General features: G+C 38.6%; 2 protein-coding genes across 2 annotated transcripts in view; both read right to left on the reverse strand.

Annotated features, from left to right (window-relative positions):
* Positions 1-14,998, reverse strand: part of CDC5L (cell division cycle 5 like) — a 31,695-nt gene extending 16,697 nt beyond the window's left edge. The window contains exons 1-13 of the mRNA XM_088540087.1: positions 14,848-14,998; positions 13,065-13,168; positions 11,953-12,114; positions 11,101-11,228; positions 10,404-10,503; positions 9,927-10,145; positions 8,898-9,042; positions 8,192-8,380; positions 6,727-6,875; positions 4,264-4,426; positions 2,576-2,740; positions 1,096-1,176; positions 516-761 (exon numbers count right to left, since the gene is read on the reverse strand). Of these exons, the coding sequence (XP_088396213.1) occupies positions 516-761; positions 1,096-1,176; positions 2,576-2,740; positions 4,264-4,426; positions 6,727-6,875; positions 8,192-8,380; positions 8,898-9,042; positions 9,927-10,145; positions 10,404-10,503; positions 11,101-11,228; positions 11,953-12,114; positions 13,065-13,168; positions 14,848-14,892 (1,896 nt within the window). The 5' untranslated portion in view covers positions 14,893-14,998. The remainder of the gene's footprint in view (positions 1-515; positions 762-1,095; positions 1,177-2,575; positions 2,741-4,263; positions 4,427-6,726; positions 6,876-8,191; positions 8,381-8,897; positions 9,043-9,926; positions 10,146-10,403; positions 10,504-11,100; positions 11,229-11,952; positions 12,115-13,064; positions 13,169-14,847) is intronic.
* Positions 14,999-17,121: 2,123 nt separating this feature from the next.
* On the reverse strand, positions 17,122-22,404 carry LOC104569403 (uncharacterized). The gene is made up of 3 exons (XM_088540088.1): positions 22,347-22,404; positions 20,605-21,237; positions 17,122-19,798 (listed from the first exon to the last, which is right to left on the reverse strand). Exons 1-3 carry the CDS (start codon positions 22,384-22,386, stop codon positions 17,151-17,153), a joined length of 3,321 nt encoding a protein of 1,106 aa, XP_088396214.1. The 5' UTR covers positions 22,387-22,404; the 3' UTR covers positions 17,122-17,150.
* Positions 22,405-22,999: the final 595 nt, after the last annotated feature.

Here is a 22,999-nt window from a genome sequence, read left to right on the forward strand (position 1 = left end):
CACAGCTCCACCATGCTGTGCATTAGCCCAGCTCTGTTATATCAGTCTTGAAAACCACAGCTAAGCTGCTTGATTTGCTTATACCTTTCTCATGCTTGATCTGCAATGCTACAAACCTTACAGCTGTGGGAGGCTGGTGATCACACCTAATTAAAATCTCAGTCATTTAACATCACTTCAGAGGTACAAGGTAGAATCTGGCAACTGTTGGAGGGTACTTAGAACGCTAAGCGATCAAGAGACATTTACGATTGCATCTAACAGTCAATGACTCTGAACAAATCTGGCATATCCATCATCTCATGACATACCCATCATCCTGTTGAGTGTCTAAATTAGTATTAGCTCAAAGAAAGGAGTGTGCCTGCCTAATTATCCATAGAGTCCCATTTACAGCTCTTTACGTTCTCCCAACTAAGTTCTTGGCAGGCTTAAATCCACCTTTTTTGAAAAATGATAGGACTATGACACAAGGAGACCCTAGACTAGCAGCAGGTAAGCCATGCAATCCTCACCTTCTTGAGATCTTCTTTGGTGAACTTCTCATAAGGATTTTGCTCCAGGTAAGCCATATGTTCTGCATTGTTGGTTCCAAATCCTGGGCCTTTCCCCTTCTTACCCACAGGCTGTTCTCCAAATGGGTGGTGTAAAAGATCAAAATGAAGCATAGTAATCATCTCTTTCTTTATGAGCTCTTCACTTTTCTGCAGATCTGTTAGAGGTGGTTCTACATTTAAAGGTCTTAGTATAGTTTCATTAACCTGCCCAGAAATAAAAGATGTTTAGAAACATCATACATCACCAAATATCACACTAAATTCATGTACTTCCATTTGAGCAGGAGTTTTACCCATCAGCCTAACTATGCAGAACAGGTGCATGCTGTATGACACAGACATAGTAATCTATATCCCCAATTTTGCTTTCAGCTGGGCATATGAAACACCCAATGGCAATTTAACTGTGAAAGTTTCCCATGATGCTGAAATGAGCATATTCAAGAGAGAAAATTCATTCTTTCATGATCCACCTGGTTTGTATTTCTTCCTACAATGCAACCTTTATTTCTGTTTTTTCAGTTTGGTTTCCACTTACTTCTGAGGGCCGTGGTAGATTCTTCTGAACAGCTTTGTGCATTCTCTTCAGTTCCTTTGCACGCTCAGCTTCTCGCATGGCCTAGAAAAACATGCTAAATGTTACTCCATCTACTGCAATACAATCAGATACCTCCTACAAATTAGTGACAGATACAACTTCATTACTGCAGTGGAAATTTCTCACAGTATAATGATATCAAGCCAGAGCTAAGTAACAGGTTACCTGTTATAAGACAAAATAATTTAATGCCACTAAAGTTGACAGAGAGAGTTCAGGAGACTATCTCCAAGAGGGATACTCTAAAAAGTCATTCACGGACGTCATTATTTTCCCTCAGGCTCATGCCTAAAGTTCTTAAAAATTTCTCCACGACAAGTTTGACAACTGCCCTGCAACTCCCATTAGGAGAAGCAAGACTATTTAATTGCATCACAGTATAAATAATATGAAAAGGCTGTCTAAAACTTCAAGACCGATGAGTAAGATTTTCCAAGTTATAATCCTAGCCATGTCATATCTTTGCTTTAAAGGCAGAAAGTCATTCTATTATATAATCTTATAATTAATATTCTTTTCTCTAGATATTCCATATACCTGAATTGTCCAAATTTTTGCAGAGTTTTTATTAGTGTGCATATATACTTTTTTATTATTATTTTTATACACAAAGGTAAAGACACATGTCTGTATAGGTATTTTTCCCTCCCTAGATAGAATTTCAGATTCCTAAGAGGTCCCTAAAAAAACTTATTTTATCAGATATCAGAGCTCAACCTTTCTTTTTCATTTGCAAAAAAAAAAAGCCCTCTGATCTCAAACCCATGCAACAAAAGCAGATCTGCATCACATTGTGCTCAGGACAAATAATGAACTAAAAAGAGATTACTCATGTAAACAGAAAAGTTTTACTATCTCTAACTGCTGATTAGTATACTGCTTAACCAACAGAACACAGCAGTGCTTTTGACACCACTGTGCCAAATCTTTAATCCTCAAACCAAAAAACACAGGGATCTACTCAAAATTGGTCTGTCTGGTAATCTTCCGGTACAAATCACACACAGGAGACCAGCTCACTCCATATGTTCTACCAGCTTGCCTCAATTTGCATTTACCTGCCTTACATTTCACAATTCCAAAACCCACAATATTCGTATGCATATGCCTCTGCAGAAGGATGTTTTTCATCATATTTTAGTTATATTTTCATGTTTTTTAAAGAGATAACAGCAGAGGATAGGATACACACATTCTTAAAGATTCCATTATTAAAAACGACATTAATGTTAATGAATTAAGGAAATGATTCATAGACTGTTTTAGCCTGTATGTCTGAGGTACTCTGATAGCAGAATAAAAAACAAGCACATCTAATATTATTTTGTGGAAACTTTACCATGTCTGCTAAATGCGTATGAAACTATGGGAAAAACAGAGAGAAGAAACAAAAGGCACCAATTACATTACATATACCTACCTGCTTGCGAGCATCTATATCAGCAGTATCTTCCACAAAGGTTTCATCTACTTCATGCTCCTCAAGTTCTTTTTCTGCATTTTCAGGCAGAACAATCTCAAAGTCATTCTTTGGAGCAGGAAGGGCCATGAGCCCAAGGCGCAGGTGTTCACGAGATTCTTTTTCCTGTTGAGATAGTTAGGATATAATGCTTCTGAAATCATGCACTAGTATGTGATATGGTAAAAACTCCTTTCATCTACATTAATAGATACAAATAACACATAAGTAACATCATCTGGCAATCTTAGTTTACTACAAAGTCAAAAGAAACTTTTTTTTTTTTTTTTTTGGAGATCCGACAAAAGGGGGCACATTACTAATCCAGATTAGCCTACTGATCAGCACCTCAGAATTTAGGCATTGTTGAGAACAGCAAGTCTCTGATGTTGCAGGACAACATATAACTCACTTAAAGACAGGTAATGAAAACTTGATGTACAATTTTTGAAAAACATCCAAGGAGTAAATTAGTACAGTACCCTCACTGCCTGGTAGTTTCAGACCAAGAGTGGAGATTCACATATATGCATTTCAAGAAATTGAAAATGATGCATGAAAATCTGCCCATGTGCATGATGGTCACAGGTTTATATGCAGGTCTGTGTGGGAGGTTACCCCTCAGATATTACTTTTTTCTATTTGGTTGCTCACAGATCTGTGAATTGTGGTACAGAACAAGAATGACCTAAAGAGCAATGCAGCTGGAAACCTGGAAAATCCATCAGCAAACTGAAGCCCTACTTTTCCTTCTACAAGCAGAAAAGCCAAACTTACCATAAAAAGGCTAAGATAGAACCAAATAAGCCTAAGGACATCAGATAAACCTTGTCCTTTATGCTAAGGGTAAACCTAAAAATCTGGAATCAAAGAGTTATTTTCATGAGAAGACCATGCCAAAAAACTTTGGGTGGGTATCTTTAGTTAGCCCAGAGAGAAAAATGTCAATAGCTCTGGTGCGAAATATCCAAAGCCAGAGTGAAGGCTGCAGAATCAGTCACATAAAAGGAGTTCTCAGTACCTATTAGTTATATGGCCTTTTATGCCATGCCTAATTGGCAGGGTACATGTGGCTGAATATCCAGGAATGGAAATATCTGTTGCCAAAGGTGATGAAAGGCAAATCTGGACAGGACTCAGATTGACTGGACATCTCAAAACCAAGTGCTCCTAATGGCAAATTTCAAACTCCTTTAACTCAGTGCTGGCAACAGGAAAGACTAATGAAAAGGTCACGAAGGTAAACTGGGAAGTTGGACTGATGTGGGATTTGAGGGCTGTGTGGGATTGCAATAAATAAATAAATAAATAAACCCACACCATGACTCTCTCCTGGAGACAGGAGTATTTCCTGCTCAACTTCAAAGATAAAAGTATGATTGAAACCTAGTTATGTCTTCTCTGATGGCTAGTCCTGGAGTGCTTTCACTGAGCTCACTTGAAGCTGCTTTGAGCTATTTCTGCTCTTTCAAAAAAAAAAAAGTCTTGATGTTACAACAATGCAAAGATTTGATTCTATCATGTGATGAGTACGGATTTCTAGATAAATGGTACAAATAACACTTGCTATAAAATCAAATTCTATTCAGGATATAAGAAATTAAAATTCCTGAAAACCCATTATATCCATCTTCTCATGTACTTCTTACCAGCTGTTTGGCATAAGATGGGTCACTGTAATCTGCCATACCGTCTTCTGGGTTGATGTTCAATTTATCACGTAGGGGAGTTCTACCAGGTGTTGTACCAGCTACAGGTTTTGGAGTTAATCCTCCTCGAGGAGTTAGGCCCTCTGACCCCTGAGAAGGTGTTCTAAGAAAAATGTAAACACAGTTAATTTTTCTCTCCTCAAAGAGCTCTATTTCAAACATGTGAATGCGGTAAAAATTTAAAGTTAATAAAAGTTATAGTAAAAATAAATTCTAAAATAATAAAAATAATATAAACAAAATTTATAAAAATAATATAAACAAAATTTATAGCAAAGTTTATTGCTTGTACAGTTAATAATTTCAAGACTTTTTTTAAGACAGTGAAACCACAATGCGTGATTAAAAGGATCAAACAAAACAAACCATTCACACCTTTCAGAGTATAATAAAGGACTCTTCGAGCTAAAATTTAGGCACAACACTACATTAAGAGAAGCTTCAGGAATTAATTCAACACTATTTCCTACCCCTACCTTTGAGAGAAAAGATCACCCAGTCACTATTCTGGGATTCAGCAATCAAGATTTAACTGCAACCTCTGATTTCCCTACCACCTGCAGCAAGTTATTCACTCTGAATTCATCTTATTAACAACCTTCCCATCTTACAACTGAATGAATCACTGTGAAGGTACTTCTTTCCTTTCACTGATTACTGAGGGAGTAGCTCCATCACACTAATTACTTCTAAGTACCTAAGGTTAGGCAAGATGAATGGAGTCTCAGACCTTCTAGGCCTAGCTCCCTTTCCCTCCAGACTGGGAAATAAATATTTCTCTATCCCTATAAGCTTTTGAGGGTTAACTATAGGAAAGATGGTAAGGTATGCAGAGGATGCCCCAAATAATGACAATCAAATTCTCTCTTACTTGCAAAGATATTTGACATAGCAACTGCAAAACAAGCAAACAAAACAACTGACAAAATGCCGTCAAATGCCCAAAAGAAACAGGATCAAGAAGGCAGAAATACTTACAAAAAAAACCACCCCTACATTTATGCAGCTACCTACATTCACTTAAAGAGGATGTAAACTTCAGACAGTGATAAAAAGAAGGTGTGCTGCACAGAATAAACCTGGCAGAGATAGTTGATCTATGAGACTATTTAATACATCATTTCTACTATGAGTTACTGTAATTCTGTAATGCCACATTAATAAATATGAAGAAAATAAGATACCATAATGTTGGAAAGAGACAGTTGTGTATACAGCCTGACCTCTGCCACTGCTCCTATTTGGAGTGATAATGTAGAGCCCTATTAACTGGGTTTGTCAGTGAGCAGCAAGTGATTTAATTTAGGATAAAACAACAACTTCTGGAAGAATCATCAAAATATTACAAATTCACACTATCACAGAAAAGAAAAAAGGGTACTTTTAATTACTTAATCTGCTGGGTTAGATAGCTATATGCTACCCTACTTTACTACTCTGTTTTATACAACAACTATGGCTTCCTTTTATTTATTTTAACCACTTTTTTTTTCTGCTCAAGATCTCTGTTCTTCATTTCTGCAGGCAAACAAAATTGACACAAAACTTCCCTACTTACACGCTCAAACTTGAACTTCAGACATTAAAACCTCCCACTTTTTTTAATCACTCATTTAGTAGCACAAAATTATCCGAATCTGTAGTCAGATCACTCCAGGTCAAATTATATTCATTCTGCAACCCACTGACATCAGTAGATCTCCAGAAAAGGATTAACTTATGTAAATCCATCTGCAAGGGCAGGCCCTCAGCATCTATCTATCAGAATCTTCTAAACAGCAAAACAAAACTGCTTTTGAAATGCTGCCATGATGCACATAAAATAAGAACCTGAGCTGAAAAATTTAACAGACAAAACATACCAAGTATAATATTTTTAAGTTCCACAGGTTTGGCATTTGTGAAATATATACTTATTCAGGACCCACTGCAAAAGTTAAACCAACAATTCCCTAGTATTGAGAGTGGCAGTATAAAAATTATTTTATTTTAGATATGTAGGATTTACCTCAACTTTTCAAGGGTTCACAGTGGGCTTGGCTAGGAGACCTCCCACATCTTTAATAAATTGGAGAGGGTGGGATCCACACACACAATGACACTCCATCTTGCTATTTATACTCTTGTAATACTTCAGTATAATTAATAATTACCACTAAAGCCCTCACCTTGGCCCAAAATCCCAGTGAGCTAAATGCTGTACAAAGACGGAAGAAGGCCGAGTGGCTGAGCTTGCTGAAGACAAAACAATTATGGTAGTTGTATAATAGGGCTCTAAATGAAAACAGGCTGAAATTGGATATGAAGCATTTATCAAAGGCTACTATTTCCCACATTGAGATCAGCTTCCTCTACCCCACCAGATACACACACAGTTAGCCATTACAGAAGAGTCTGTTTTACCTGAAGGGTGTGGAAAGTACAGTATTTGGAGTCTGAACAACCTGTCTCTGTGGGGTTACCCCTGAAAAGTCACTTTCATGCAGGGGAGTGTTAAGACCTCCTTTCAGGGGAGTATCTACGTTTGTGAGAGCCATCAAATTCTGTGCTTCCTGTGGAGCAGAAAACACATGGAGTATATTACTAACACTTTCAGAGTCCCTCTCTACTATACACATTTAACAAATAGAGCAACAACAAGAAATGCAAAGTTATTTGAATATCAAAATATTTTAAACTTTAAGGTATATTTTGAAGTGGAATCTCCAAAATCAATGGTTGCCTAATATTTCAACTTTCTCCAGTTTGATGAATATCAGAAATTTGCAAGTTTGTTAGAAAGTGAAAACTCAAACTATCCTATCCTTATGATCCTTATTTTCAGAAGGGGCAGCATGCTTGCCTTCTGAAAACTAATGCCAATAAAGGCATAAGTTTATCCAAACAACACTTCAAATAGAAGGTTCCAAAATACCTGGTCACATTTCAGATTTCTGGTCCATGAGGGCTTTTAGAAAGGTCTTTTTTAAAACTAAATAAATAAGTTTTGCTTTTTTGTGATAAAGAATTAGGCATTAATATAGAACTGTCCCATATAAATTATCTTTCTAGAATACTGAACAATTTATGATATAATAACGATCCAACTACTTGGGTATTGTAGCTAATGTGATGTACTCCATTCCAAGGTGATATATGTGGCCATTTCTGCAAATACTGCACAGAGACTTATGAAAAAAGAGAAAGTTCCTGACTACAGATCATGGAAGGAAACAAAAATTCATGAAAAACAACTCGTTATGAAAGCAGTATTTTTTTTTTAGGCACTGGCTGCACTGATGTCATTTAGCCATCTCCACAAACCTAACAAAACATTACAGATAGCACTACCAGTTTGTGGAATAACCCTGACTCATACAACCAACACTGTTCAAAACTAACTCAGAAGGTTAAAAAGGTAGGTTTTGACAATCCTAGTCTTAAATGTTTTTAAGACAACAAAGTGATGGAAAAAGAATATTTTTATTATTTCAAATAATTATTTCCAATTAATTGAAATAAAAGCTGAATGGCAAGACTAAATAGCAAATGATGTACACAAAGTTGTTTTAAGGATATGAACACAATATACAACTTTGAAGCTGAAGTGTTTAGAAGAGGAGAATTACACAGAACCCAAGAGGGCTAAATGTGAATGCTAAAAGTGACATGCTGTACACAATTAAAAAAAAAAGTTTTCAAGTGTGGTGCCACACAACTGATCAGGTAGAAGTGGATCAGCTTCTACACTTTTCTGTGCACGTTGTACATCATGCACGAAGTCAAACCCCATTAGAGCACAAAATCAAAGCGACGCTTTCTATGGGACTTACATTCAATTTATCAATACACTAAAACCAAAAACCTACTCCGTAAGTTTATACATCACCTGCAGGATCCTGTCTTGTGCTGCTGGAGTTTTGGGTGTCCTTAGGGCTATGCTGTTGTTTGTCACATTATATTCAGACAGAAGAGTGCTGGAGGCCGAGTTTGTAATTCCAGATTCCTCAGCAGTCTGGCGTGCAATCTCACTTGCCTGGCCTACTTTTACAACTTCTTCAAGTTCTGTATCAGATATCTTTAAAAGGAAAACAACATCACGTAATGCATCACCTTGAGAAGAACATATCTCTTAGATGCATGTCAGAAAATACTTGGCATTCGCTTTGATAGCTCTTCAGAATGGCTTCTTCTCACCCTTACCCCTTCCACAGGTGGATGTTGGGTGATGCTACTTAAAACACTGCCTAGATGGTTACTGACCATTTCTATCCAATAAAAAACAAACAGTACCCCAAAATACCAGTCTCTAAAATGTCATGATCATAAGAGACAGCCCAATTACGTGCTATAGCAGGCATAAACCTGAGATAACACAGTATCTCTCCCCAATATTTTTCTGCAACTCTAGCTTAAAAAAATCACTCTGAGATAAATCTTTTATATATGCCTACTGGCTTTGGTCAACCCATGTTTCGCAGCAACGAGAAAATTCCAAGACACAAGAGAAAACATGACAACCAGATCCTCTGGATAACACAGAAATTGTTGACTGACACTGTGCTTACAAGTTATTTACTGATCAGGAAGTTTACCTGAGGAGCTGGAAGCACTAGTTTACTTCTTTTCTTTGTAAACTCTGACACTCCACTGGTCTGCAGAATGGCCGAAGGCAAGTCTGATTCTTTTTTCCGTTTCATGTGTTGTTTGTCTTTTTTGCGCTCTCTTCCCTCCCTTTCACTGTCATTATGGACAAGAGAGTCATTTTAGAACACACAAACCAGCCGCACAGTAAAATAAACAAGCAGATCAATAAAGAACATAGTCTGCGCCCTAATCAAAAGCTGGATATGCTGAAATAAAACATGCTGCAGGAAGAGCAAACTGCCTCGTGGTTTAGAAGCTATGTCATTAGATACAGTGTGAAGATCTTGCAGCAGAGCCTACAAAAAAAGCAATGTAATGCTTCTAAATTAGGGAATTAGGCAATGGGGGGCTGCTTCAGCTACTCAATACAGAGACACTGGAGTTAGGAAAGGGATGTCAGTCCAAGGATTTAGACAGCAGGAATCAGTGTACACAAGCAGCCTCTCTTCCTCTTGCAGTTGATAAAGGACGAAGAATATTCTCTGTGGGATACAGGAATCAAGTTTTCTTTGGTGTTTAATAAATAGAATGTTTTCTTCAAATAGTAGTGCAGTGAGCCTGTGAAATTATAGTTTAGTAAACCACAGCAATCTGAGGCTCCTGCCAGACTTTCCGAACTAAGAATTAAACAAAAAGAATTAATTAGATCAACAGGTAAAAAAAAACAACCAACCAAAAAAAAAGATGTAGTATTAGATCTGATCTCTCAATTAAAAAAAAAATAAACTTGCCAGAAGTGATAGGAAGACAATTGTACAATTAAGTATGTTGATGAAAATGTGCATTTAGCGTTTCTACTGCATGTTGTGGGGGGGCGAAGTGCAGGACGTGCTAGAATCTGCCCTATGGAAAATACAATTCCTGACTACATAATACTTCAGACATTTCAGGACCCCTTTTTTTTTTTCCCTTAACATACATGTATTTTTATATAGCACTCCCTACTTAATAGAATTCACACTCATATACACACTTACGATCTTAATTCTCCATCCAGGTCTTGCTGACGTAGCCTTCTGAAATCTGCATCCAGTGACTGATAGCTTTCCTCTGATGTATCATAAAAACCTGGGGCAGGTTTCTTTTCAAATGGAATTTCTGCATTATAATCCACTCCCCTCTTCCTTTTTCTTTTCTTCTGGATCTCAATCCCAGCAGCTCGAAGCTCTCGTCTCTTCTGAAGAGCAGCAAGACGCCTGCAGAAATGCAGTAATGTTACGTGATTTAAAGTGCACAGTTATTGGCAACTACTGTATCCTAAAACCTGATTTTAGGACAACCTGAAATTCTTGCTGTGATAGGGGCTGTACATACACAAGAATGAATTCATGAATTATTATCAAAGAGTACTATCAAATCTCTGATTCTGCAAAAAAAGAAGCCTGTGCCCGACTTGTAAATGCTCCAAAGTCAATGAAAGGAGCCCCACTATATAAAATTAAGCATAAATTTACCTAGCTTCTTCCAGCTGTTTCTCTCTTGCTTTCCTTTTGGCCTTCTTTCCCTGTGTATTGGCTAGACGAGCTCTAGCTTCAGAGAGCATTTCAAGTTCATCTGTAAAAGTAAGATAAGTGCAGGTATCAGTTTTGTATTTAAAGAGGGAACCAGAGAAAAATGATGTTAAGATCTGAAAGCAATCTTGGAAAGCTCAAGAAATCAATGTTTTGGCAGAATTCTGCATTATTTCCAAACTCTAGTTTTCTCCGAATTTCTAAAAAACATTTTTGAAACTAACAGACAGATGAAGCCAAGATTTGAAGAAAAAAATGCCAAAATACTGAAAACGATTCAACTTATTTCTGCATTGAATCAGAACATGTAAAGAAAGAGGTAAAATGGGAAAGTATGAAAATATAGAAAGAAAAAATGATTTAGCATGATTTAAATGATTTTAGCAAAGAAGAGCCAGTCACAGAAAAGGATAACAAAGACAGGTGAGAAGGTATCAAACATACTAAATAAGGGGAAAAGAAAACCTGAAAGAGCACAAATACTTTCCAGATAGAGAATTAGGATAAAATTTGTAAGAAAAACAAGAAAAAAAAAAGCTTGTTTTTTAAATAGAATTTCTTATGGGTACAGGAGGTATGTAAAAAGAAAAACTTGAGACATCAGATTTTTGCACAAACAGGAAACAAATTCCTTTCTGACCTTCATCCATATCAATAGGATCTGGCCTGGCTGGCTTGGTTTCTGGATTTGGATCAATTTCTCCAGGTTTAAGTTTCCGAGGATCATCAGCGGTTTCTTCCTCATTGTCTCTCTGAGCAGCTTTGTCCCTGAACACACGTCGCATATATCACAATTAGCTTTTTGTTTTCCCTGGGTTAATACTAGCCATCCCTTTCTTAGAGCACCCTAAAGACTTACTAAGAAATATAAGCTTGTACCACGTACCATAAAAGAAACTTTATACAATTACTCACTGCAAAAAAAAGATTCATGATCATGATACAGTTACCTAAATAATCATGGGTTAGCAGAAAAAAACTATATAGTACTATTCTACAACATGATATTATATAAAATATTGACAAAGTTTATAATAATAATATTGACAAAGTTGGTGACAGTGAAGTCTGCTTTTGTAAACTGTTGACGTTTAATAATAATGACAAGAAATCAAGCAGCAATGAATGCTTAAGTGTTGCACATTATGTTTTTAAATACCACCAGTTGCCTCAGAACTTAAAAAAGGCTCATAAGGGAAGACAGTACATCCCTCTCTTGTCCTGACCCAAAAGACTCTCTGGCTGCATATTAAGCCATTTCAATAATGTTTTCTTTTTTTTCCTGTCTTTATCTATCACACATAGATATACTTATGCTACTCAGCCAGTCAAAAAAAAAATCCAGGTAAATTTAAAATGGAAGGACTGCTTACAAAAAAACCCCTTTGCCAGTCTGAAACCATTCAGCACCCCAAGTGAAGAGACTGATACATCCACACAGCAAACTGCACAGACTTTCCAATTATGCAACTCTAGCAGCACAGTAACTCACAGCAGAAATTCATAGTGCTCCAAACACTGTGCAGCAGTTCTTCCAATAATTGGTGCAATGGTTCTCCACTGGGTGGGCATCAGCTTTGCCAGGTGGAGCAGTTTCTCCTCTTCTTCCCGTGACCATTCTGTCTTTTTGATGCTTGGGTCTAGCCATTCGTACCTATTAAAAAGTGAAGTAGTTAAGAGGGATACAAGTTATCCACTAATCTACCTTGAATTAACTTGAAACAGTATTCCTAAGTACCACTGCAGGAAGATTTCATAATCCGGCCAGAAATATATATTTAAGACTACTTTTGTACAAAATGGTATTACTATGACATACATTTGGATTTTAGAATGTATTAATAATCCACTGTTCTTCCTACAGATACTGCTTCTTTTTCCATTCTTTTCCTCTCTTCTGACAAGACAAAAATCTTAAAATTAACTCAAAAAAGAAAAAAAGATAAGACTCAAAACAACTGAAGTTACCAGAAGGAGCAGCCTTGCTTGGTCTGGATCCTTCAAAGAGTTGTTTTATCTTTAACTGTATCAGTAGTTACTTATAGGCTGAAACAATCCAAGAAATATGAGTAATTCCATACTTAATAAATTTCATCTTATTCTTAAATGGATTCATGCTGCCTTATCTGCATCAGTTTTATGCTTCCATTTTGCTATTAATTAAAACTTTGTAGTGAAAATTCTAAAAATCAATCCTCAAGCCAAACTCTTACTATAAAATAACCCAAAGAACGTCTGTAAATGATTTGAGAATTTCATTTCTCTGAAAAAAAATGATTTAAAATATTTGCAAATATATAAAGCAATAGGTATATGTGCATGTATGTGTGTGGGTGTGTGTATATATATACACATAAGTATATTATATGTATTTATATAAAAATTCAGTGACCCTGTATTCGATGACACTGCCATCACTTGCAAAGTGATCATTTATTTTCCTTCATGATCCTTTCATAAAATAGGAAACTGCAATATACAAAGATGGAACTCAAACAACCCTAAAATCATTGTTCTTCCATGTACACAAATTAATCTGTAGCAACCCCTAAATTCACAGTAATTCCAAATAGCATATGACCAGTCACGGAAATTCTCACTTACCATCTGGCTTTGCACTGTTTTGCTGATTTCCTATGCAATAAAGAAGCAATACGAGACCACTGGTTTTTGCCATATTTCATTACAGCTGCTTTCAGGATTTCATCCTTAAAATGAAAATGATTTACAGTGTTATGGATCACCAAAACTCACAAAGTGGAAAGTTAGAGCACAAGCAGAAGGGAAGGCAGTAGGTTTCATCTAAAGGGCTGACCTAGTAGAAATGACAAAGCATTGCTGCTTCTTTTCCAGATTTTATTTCAAGATGAATGAGAATTTGTAGTCCAAACCCCACTGAAATAGAACAGTTTCACTGCTCTAATACATGCAGCTTTTGATGGCTCTGTAGGACTTTTTTAAAGGACAGCAATAAGGAGGTAGGGAGAGGTTTGTTTGTCTGTTAGTGACATAACACTGAAAAAAAAAAAAAAAAAGACAAATGCTCTGGAGCGTCTTGTTTTAAATAAGGCCCTAAGTGATTTATTTTGCAAATTTTAATGCAAATCTATTATATTTACCTGCTAGTGGAAAAAAAAAAGCTCTTAAAAACATACACCACAAAACATGAAGTTTCTCTATTGCAAAGAATCCTTAAAATAAACTTCTTAAACATTTAGAATCAGAAGATCAGAAATGCTTCTCCCAAAGATTACAAACTTATGGGGAAAAATATGCAGGCTGTTTATATACAAAGAACTGTGCATAGAGATACTGATTAAATGTGGAAAAAAAGTAATTATAGTCTGGTCAAGGCATCCATCCATTCCTTTCTCCCCTTCTCCAGACAAACGAGTTGATTACTTCTGATTTCCTCACAAATCAGTAAACAATATTTTAAATACTTAACAACTACTCTTTGTACCCTTGACAACCATGGATGTGTTCTTCTGTACCAATAAGCACTTGTGGTTGTTTACAAGCTGCTCAGATACACAGTGCTGATGCGAGGCACCAGTGGCAGACACTCTGTCTAGCATAGACAGCTCTCGCAGCACACAGCAGCTTTCACTGTAAACTGAGCTTTGCCTTGAGCTGCTACTGGAAACAGCTTGTAAAATCTATATGAAAAACAGATCTATAAATTCTTTATATCGACAATGATACAGCCATACTGATGACACTTTCAGACTGATTTGCTAGTAATCAGTTGTTTTTCCAATAACCATTGACTAGTTCCACTTTTCATATTTTTAACATTGTATATTGATATTAGATCAATCATAGAAACAGCCGTAAATACAAACAGTTTTTTCCTTCATGATACTCTGATATACAGAAACAGATGTAAAAAATGATCCATTTGACTCATGCTGTGAAAATGAGTCAGCTATGAAAGACGTTAAGAACAGGGCAAATAAACAGCAGTACTTCCTGCCCTCGGCTGATCTGCAATTCAACAGCCCTCTGATGCAGAGCTGATGCAGACCGCAAGTATTTAAGAGAACACAGGATATTTATCTTTTATTACTTTTCCCCCCTATTTTTGAACTGTGTGATTAGTGTTCACAATATACAGTGGCAGAGTTTGACAGTTTATAGTGTCAGATGCCTCCTCTGCTTTTGAACATAACATCTAGGAGGAAAAAAAATGGAGTTTGAAATATCTATTTCTTGCTTTATTGTTTCTTCACTACTATTTACAGGGCTAACGCCCCCCCCCCCCCGGCGCATGCGCACCACTACAGCCCCGAACGCCGCATGCGCATCTACGCAGGACCCCTCCCCCCCGCCACCCCTGAGGAGGCCCCGAGCGGGGGTGGGGGGGATTGGCGCGAACGGCTCCTACCTCGGTGTTCCGCCACACACCGCCTTTAATCATAATCCGCGGCATCTTGGCGGCGAAGGGGCGCGAAGTCCGGCAGAAGAGAAAGGGATGAAAGCGGCGAAACGCCGCTCGCCACTGCGGCCCCGGTCGAGACCCCGCGCAGGCGCCGTTCCCGGAAGAGTGCGCGCTCTGCGCATGCGCAAGCGGGATGCGGCAACGGCGGCGCGGAGGGGGCGGGCGCTGGGCAGAGCGCGCTTGCGCACGCGCGGCGGGGAGGGCGCTGTGCGCAGGCGCCAAATGCTGGGCGGCCGCGCGCGCTGGGCGGGACTAGGAAGGGGCGGAGCTTCCCCTGGGTGGCAGAACAGAATCCCATGGAAAAAAAAAACACTTTTTTAACTAATTAATCAAATATTTAATTAAATATTTGCGGGTCATGTTTTTTTGCTCCACTCTATGAGTAAGCCCAGGGGAAGGACAGCTGATCTGAAAGGATAAACTGACTGTTCACTAGGTCCTGTCATGTTCCTAAACCAACAAAAAACAGGGTGAGGAAGAGACAGAAGAGCAGAAAAAGTTAAGATTTTACCACTGTTATTTTTACTGTTAATTAAAAAAATGGAGCAGGGGCATCCAGGTTTCACATGTCCATGGGAAGACTGCTTACTAGACTTCCTAGTGTATTGTGGTCTTTACTTAAAATTTACGTAAGATTTCAGATCTTCTGTTTCAATAATAATAATGAAACCCTGAAGCTGCAGTTCCCAGTTGGGTACTGCTGCAACAACTTGTTAGTGCATAACGTACTTCCATGTCACAGTTACATTCCGATAGCTAGCACACTCATTTTAAGATCTGAAACTTTCTTCTTTCATTTCCCAATAGTAGCAGCACCTTCATGGTGTTACAATTATTTTTACTATAACCTGGGAAGTCATCACTAGATTCCCTAAAATCACTAGATTATTTAAATTCCTTTGCTGCTCTGGTCTTAAATGTGGACCTATTAGTAAGTTTACCTCTAACATGGTATTATCCCTTTTAACAAAAACATAAGTTTCAGAACAGTAACATAACGGTGTATATCCGTTCATTTTAACAGTCTCCCAAGTTTAGCTATATGCTTACTCTGCTATTTCGTGGACTGAACTATGACACTAAAGGACAATTTGTATGAATCCTTTGCCATTTTCTTTCTCCCTAAGATGACATTGCTGTTATGAACACCTTTGAGCAAACTGGTAGACATTTCAGTGTCCAGTACTATATAACTCAAAACAAGTGTGATTACCAAGAAGATGAAGTTCACCTCACTGCATTTCTCTAACAAGTGCAGTTTGGTTCATGACATTATACATATCATATAATATCTCTTAAATTAACAAAATAAATTTGACAATTCAAGATACTTCTAAAGTTTTTAATGTAATCCGGGTAGTATTTGCAACAAGCAAGACAGTGACTAAATTAATGGATATATTATTTGTTTCTCAAAATAGACACTGTAGGGTTTTTTTTTTTCTCTTTTTTTCTCCCCCTCCAAAGAGCACCATAACTACATTCTACCAGCCTGAGAAAAGGTAAGGCATTTCATAATGGATAACTATTAGGCATCAACATAAAATCAGTGAAATTGGAGTTGAGGTTTCTCATTATCTTAGAGGATCTGATTAGTTAGCAACATGACTATTTTTTTTTTGTCAGACTACTCAAAAAAAACTATCAATGATAATTACAGGCAAGATTAAATGTCTAACAACATTTTATATATACATCTATAAGTAGTAAAGACTTTCATATCCCAGTTACCCAGTGAGTACGTGAATCTTTGATTCTGTAATATTGTGAGGAAACTTTGCAGGAAGGAATACAAGTTTCAGCAGATGGAAGCTAGCATTAAGCCTCAACCGCTTCCACAATTTTTAGTTCAAATGTTATTACTTTGCAATATAATACACATCCCTCTCCCTTTAGACATTACTTCAGCTAAACAAAAGTTCAGCTAGGAAAAAAGAGTGACAGAAAATAAGGTCACCCTTTTACAAGTGTATTTCAACAGATAAGCATGGGACAAATCATAGCTCTGATCTCAGAGAGCAGAAAAAATGTTCCAGCATGAAAATGCGACTCCAAGAACTACTTTAGCACAAGCGTTGCTGGAACAGCTCTCAGAAGAGCCAGAGGCAAGACAATCTTTGTAGCCTGAACTAAAACACTACATCCATCCACTACTAGCCATTGTTCCGGGGACAGAGCATAAACGCAATGAGTAAATTCAAAAAATGCAAAACTCTCCAGAACCAAGATCCAGCTTGCAACTTCTATGTTTATGGTCCAGCTCTTAAATGTTGCCATTTATGCTTTTCATGCAGCTTTTTGGTAGGAAATGTGACATTGCACTTTTTACACTTGTACACTTTATGTGTTTTTGCATGCTTTTGCATAGCATATCTATCTATTGTAGAAAACGCACACCTTTTGCAGTGCAACTTCAGATGAGTTAGCAGATGGCGCTTCAGGTGGCCAGATGTGCGGAAAGAAATCGAACACTGACTACATTTGAATGGCTTCTCTCCTGTATGAATTCTCAAGTGCTGCTTAAAGTTTCCATTGTGGGTTGTGGTATAGCCACACTCTTCACACGTGTACGTTTTGACCGGCAGTACCTTTTGTTCATAGGCATTCCCACCAGATGAGATTTCGTTATCAGAGTGCAAAGTCAGATGCCGTTTCAGGGTTAACCATTTGTCTGTTGAATAGTCACAGGTCCTACATTTGAGATGTTTCACATTAAAATGTAGGACCTTGTGTCGTTTCAGGTGACTGGAAGTACGAAAGTTCTTTTGACAAACACTGCAGCTGTAAGGTTTCTCACCCGTATGGGTTCTTACATGCAGCTTAAGATTGCTTAAAATATAAGTAGTGTACTCACATTCTGAGCACTGATAGAACTGAGGCTGACTCTGTGTTCCCAAATCATGCTCCTTGCTCCTCTGGACTTCTGTCTGTTCTCCACTTGACTTCAGAGAAAGCAAGGAATGGACATCATTTAAACCTTCTGAGGGAATAAAACTTTCGGGATACGTATCTAGATGCCCTTCATGATGCAAATCAAAATCCTCTAAACATCTGTCTATGCAGAGGTAGTGACCAAAGTCATATTGATTCTTTACATGAAGACATCTGTGCCTCTGCAAAAGGCTTGAAGTTCTAAATGTCTTACTGCATTCTTTGCACTCAAACAGTTTTTTGTGTCTATGTTTTCTTAGGTGCACCTTAAGGCTGTTGTAAGCAGCAGTTGCATAATCACACTGTTCACATTTGTACATTTTGAAAGAGGACAAAGTGGAAGGCCATGTATCCTTAAAGTTTTCCCCAAGTCTATGGTATGCATCGTCTTCATTATCAACTTGAACTTGGGAATAAGTGACCTTGGGGCTGAAGAGGGGCTCTTCTTTGCAAGTCACAGTATCTGCTATGTTTGACTCTGGAAAAACTTTTGATTCATTCTCAGTAGTAGGCAAACTGCTGCTTCCATAGCTGTTTTCAGGGAATTTCTGCCCAGAGCACATTTTCTTATTGTCCCACATGCCACCTGACTGCTTAAAGTCCAGTTCCATCATTTTACACATTTCTCCAGCTGGATGACTGTCCTCAGAAAGAAATAGAGAAACACAGTCACGGGAATCACTGTCAAGTTGATATCGTTTGCTTTCACAGTACTCATTAGTCTGATCTATATAACCATTAGTCTGTTCATGAAATTTTTTATGAAAGTTAAGATGTCCCCTAGTATAAAACACTAGGTGACACTCATCACATGCATAACTCTTTAAAGGTCTTTGAGTTCTCTGCCTTTTACTTACACATTCACTGAGTTGCTGCCCTTGGTGTGTTTCCTTCCCAGCATGGAATTTTCTTCTGTGTCTCTCTAATCCGCTGTCGGTTGCAAATGCTGACTTGCAGACCTCACAGGTATACGGTTTAGTTCCTGTATGGATATAGCTATGCCTCACCATGCTTGTAAAATACAAAGACAAAAAGGTGCAGAACCTGCACTTATACAGCTTATACCCAGCATGCCAGTACATGTGATTTAACATATAGGATAAACTAACGCAGGAATAATCACACTGAGGACACTGGTAAGGTGGTCTCTCTTTATGACCCTTCAGGTGATGGATAAAAATCCTAGGATTTGATGAAGCAAAAAAACAAAGTTTGCAGGAAAAAGTAACAGGAACATCCACAGTAAAGTCCTTTTCAATTTTGACAAATAAATTCTCGTATTTACTTTCCTTTTTCTTCATTTCAGATTTTCTTTCTTCAGTTTTTCTCTGACTTTTTTTAGCATTCAGTCTATTTTTTCTTGTCTTTTGCAACCTGATAATTTTCTTGTGAAATTTAAGGTGATTTTTAAGGTTGGCAGAAAAGAAGAAGGTTCTTTTACAAAAGCAGCATTTATATTTTTTCTTACCTTTATGAGCTGCATAAACATGCTTCTTTAGAAGCACAGTACATTTAAATACAGCACTACAGAACCTGCATTTCAAATTTAGCTTTTCATGCTTAGTTATAGAACAAGATCCCTTAGAAAGAGGTTTGATGCTCACATTGTTACTTAACCACGATAGACCTTCTTGCTGGCTTTGCAATTCTTTTGGACTTGCACAAGAAATTGCATTTTGTTGCCGATACTTTTTTCTGGAAAATGGAGTTAATGATTGATAAATATGCTCCGTTGGAGAATTTGATTCAGCACAAAGAAAAGCATTCCTCTCCATATTTCCTACATCTTTTGGCAATTCTTCTGAATTTGGAGAAAGTCTATTAATAACTGGAGCAGAGCTACTAAGAGTAAGCTTCAATTCTTCTCTCAACTCATGCTCTAAAAGAAAATTCTGAGGTTCTGAGGAGGTGCTTCTCCTTCTTGTTCTGTTAACTTCATAACTTCCATTCTTTGAAGAATCAGTATCTAGAAAATATACACACAAACAAGATTTCACACATTAACCAGTGTTCTTGACTATTCCATAGTAATACTCCAAAACTGCCTACTGTGTACTTCGCTCTTCATTCTTTTTGCTTTCTTAATATTTTCTTACTCCATTTCTTTTTCCCTGGCCACTTCTTTCCTCTACATTCCATCCACCCTTAAATAATACTGTAAGAAAAGTAATCCTAGTATTCGTGTCTATTTCACTCTTTTGCTCAAAGCTCTGAATTTCACCAGACACACCACCACCTCTCTTAAAGCTTTCACAAAACAGCTTTATGTCAGAATTCCTATCAGGGCACTACTGAATTTTGCCACCTGAAGAACAAGGCTCAGCAATCAGCTTAGTTATCTCAGAAATACAACACAATTTGCCGTCTTCTGTCTTTTAAAAGAAGAAAGTACTCTTGGTATTCCTCTACTTTGTCCCATCCTTCCTGAAGGACTTGATCTCCTACAAGAAGTGCTGAAGCTTAAACCCAAGTTATGTCCCTCCCAGTCTGTGCTTACATTAAGTATAATTTCCTGATGCTTTTTTCTCTCTCTGTCTATGAGAGAGAAACTTCCAAAATTTGTTTTCAGATCCTCTTTCCTAATGAAAGGCACCCTCTCTCAAGCCATCAGTAGAATGAAACAGTATTAGCTTCTTTGCTATTTTTTTCATAAAGGTTTGTAAATATTCACTTTCAGCTGCCTCTTAGCTTCTGTTTGAAGCCTTCCTACCTACTTCAAACTTGATACCTATGATTTCTTCCACCCTTGCACTCGTATCATTAATGAGTTACCTCCTGTTTCAGCAGTTGGCTCCATCTCTGTGTGTATTTCCGGTTTTTTCTCTTGACTGCCATAAGAAAGAATACTTGCAGTGTTGGCAAGTTGTTGTTCAGTTTTGGATGTTGGTGCTAAAGTCAGCTCTCCTTCTGCACTGATGGCCTTATCTGTGCCCTCTTTGCCAGCAGGGAAGAGAAGAGGAATCTTCTGAAAATGGTCATCGTCACATCCCTGGTTTTCACTGTTTTCATCTGCCTCTGCAAGCTCTGTTTTGCAAGGTGATGTAGGTGATGCATCATTTTGATTGTTTTTATCCTTGCTTAGATCACATTGATCAACTAAAGATGATAAAGTTGATTTTGAATTGTCATACACACTCTGGGCATCCCATTTTTCTTCAAAGTACTTTACATGATCATGCTTATTTGAAGTAGTCTTATCTTCCCAACTCCTTAATCTATTGTTTTCTCTTGCAGGTGTCACATTGCTTTTTAAGAAGCTGCTATTATCCAAGTTAGCCTCCTGCTCATCCTTTTCCTGCAGCTCAGGAAGCGATGTTGCCTGCTCTTCACTGTCATCTTGGAGAAAATCATCATCACTCAGAACAAAGATAGTGATTGGGAGGACAATTTCAAAGACATCTGAGCCTACGGATAGAAAAAGAGAGCATTAATACTGTTCTGAAAACATGAAAAGCATATGTTTTTCTTAGATCTAATACACAGCACAGCACTATCCCACAGCTACAAGATATAGCATCTCCATCTCTTCAATTTTTCCATACATAAATAATCTCTGACATTTATAGCTGCAGATAGCTGTGATGCCATCCTGCAACCCTCATCATCGAGCACACACACAAAAAAAAAAATTACTTGCATTCTAGAAGTGCCTAGCATCCACTGCTGAAATTATGTCTCTACAGAAACTATATATATATTGCAGAGCTCACTCCTGTATTGGCTGAAAAGTAGAAAGAAAAATAGAAAACATAGTAGAGAGAATATGCAACAAAGCAAGAATAAAAAAGCAATAAAGCGACTTGGTGAAGGTAACATGTTAAGTCAACAAAGCATCAAGGAACAGGGTGTTCAACCCCCTGCACTATCTTCATCAAACTCCACCATGTTAAGCCATGAGAGTTCTTTACTTCCAAGCTGGAAGAGTATCCAGAAGGAGGAGAAAAAAAAAAAAAAAAAAGACTCCTGTTTCGTTGTAAAACCCTCCATGTATCTCCCCCAGCAGGTGACCTAAGCCTGCTTCCTCACACAGCTTGTGGCTCCTAGATGGTGGCCGCAGGCCCTGCCCACCTGCTCGGCCTGCCCAGCTCTCTGGAGCTGCTTTTCCACACACTTTGCCTACACTGCGGCCCAGGTGACTCCCTCTCCACAGGGGATCCCCTCTCTCACAAGAGACAGGTGTCTCCCCCCACCCCGAGCGTTGGATGACGAGTTTATCTGACGAAAGAAAACAAACAAAAAACCAAAAAAAAAAAAAAACCCAAAAAACAAAAGCCACCCCAAAACAACAACAACAAAGACACCCACAACAACAAAGACTCAAATCCACACCAAAACCAGCGCGCGCCCCCTCACCAACCTCACTGTGCGCACGCGCAGCTCAACACCAACGCTCGCCTGATGGGGCGGGCAGGCTCCCCCCAACCCGCCCGGCTCCTCAAACACCTCCGCGCCCCTTCCTCCTCCCCGCGCGGCCCGGGCCCCACCAGGTTGCCATGAAGGTATCGGGCACCTACCGCCATCATCCGCCTCCGACCCCTCCGGCGGCCCCGACATCTCCGGCTGCGGGACGGGCTGCGCAACCCGCGCGCGGTTACGAAATGCCGCAGCTCCCCCGGCGCGGCCGCACTGCGCACGCGCCGCGGCGGGAAGGCGGAGGCGGCGCTGCGCGCGCGCGCCCGCACGGGGGAGCCGGCGCCATTTTGAGCTGACGGGTCTGGGAGGGCAGACGTGGGTGTTTCTGCTGAGGGGAGGCTGCTTTCCGCCATCAGCCCTCTCTTAAGCTCACGCAAACACGGATTCCTCCGAAAGGAGTGCAGACACACAGATTTCCTAATCATGCTTTCATTTCTTTTCCTGCAAACGCATGAGAAGGCTTGCTATTGCTCGGACATATTCAGGCAGAATTTCATATCTCCTTATCAATCAGATGCTTAAGAATGGCGTCTCTTGACTTTGGCTAGGCCATCCAGACAAGAGCATAAGGAAGATGGGGTAGTTTCGTACCAGGAAAATAGTTCTTTTTACAATACAAGAGTGTTCGTCAACAGCTGCCAAGTATTCCTGTACAACATGATAGAAGGATAGAAGGCTTATTCCCTTCTCTTTTTCTGCAAAATTTATACAGCTCTGTCTACCCCACCAATTCTGATGAAAGAACTTGAGTCGA

This window comes from Tinamus guttatus, unplaced genomic scaffold (genome assembly GCF_059628265.1).
Source record: "Tinamus guttatus ecotype Peru unplaced genomic scaffold, ASM5962826v1 Tinamus_guttatus_pri_ptg000055l, whole genome shotgun sequence".
NCBI lineage: Eukaryota > Metazoa > Chordata > Aves > Tinamiformes > Tinamidae > Tinamus > Tinamus guttatus.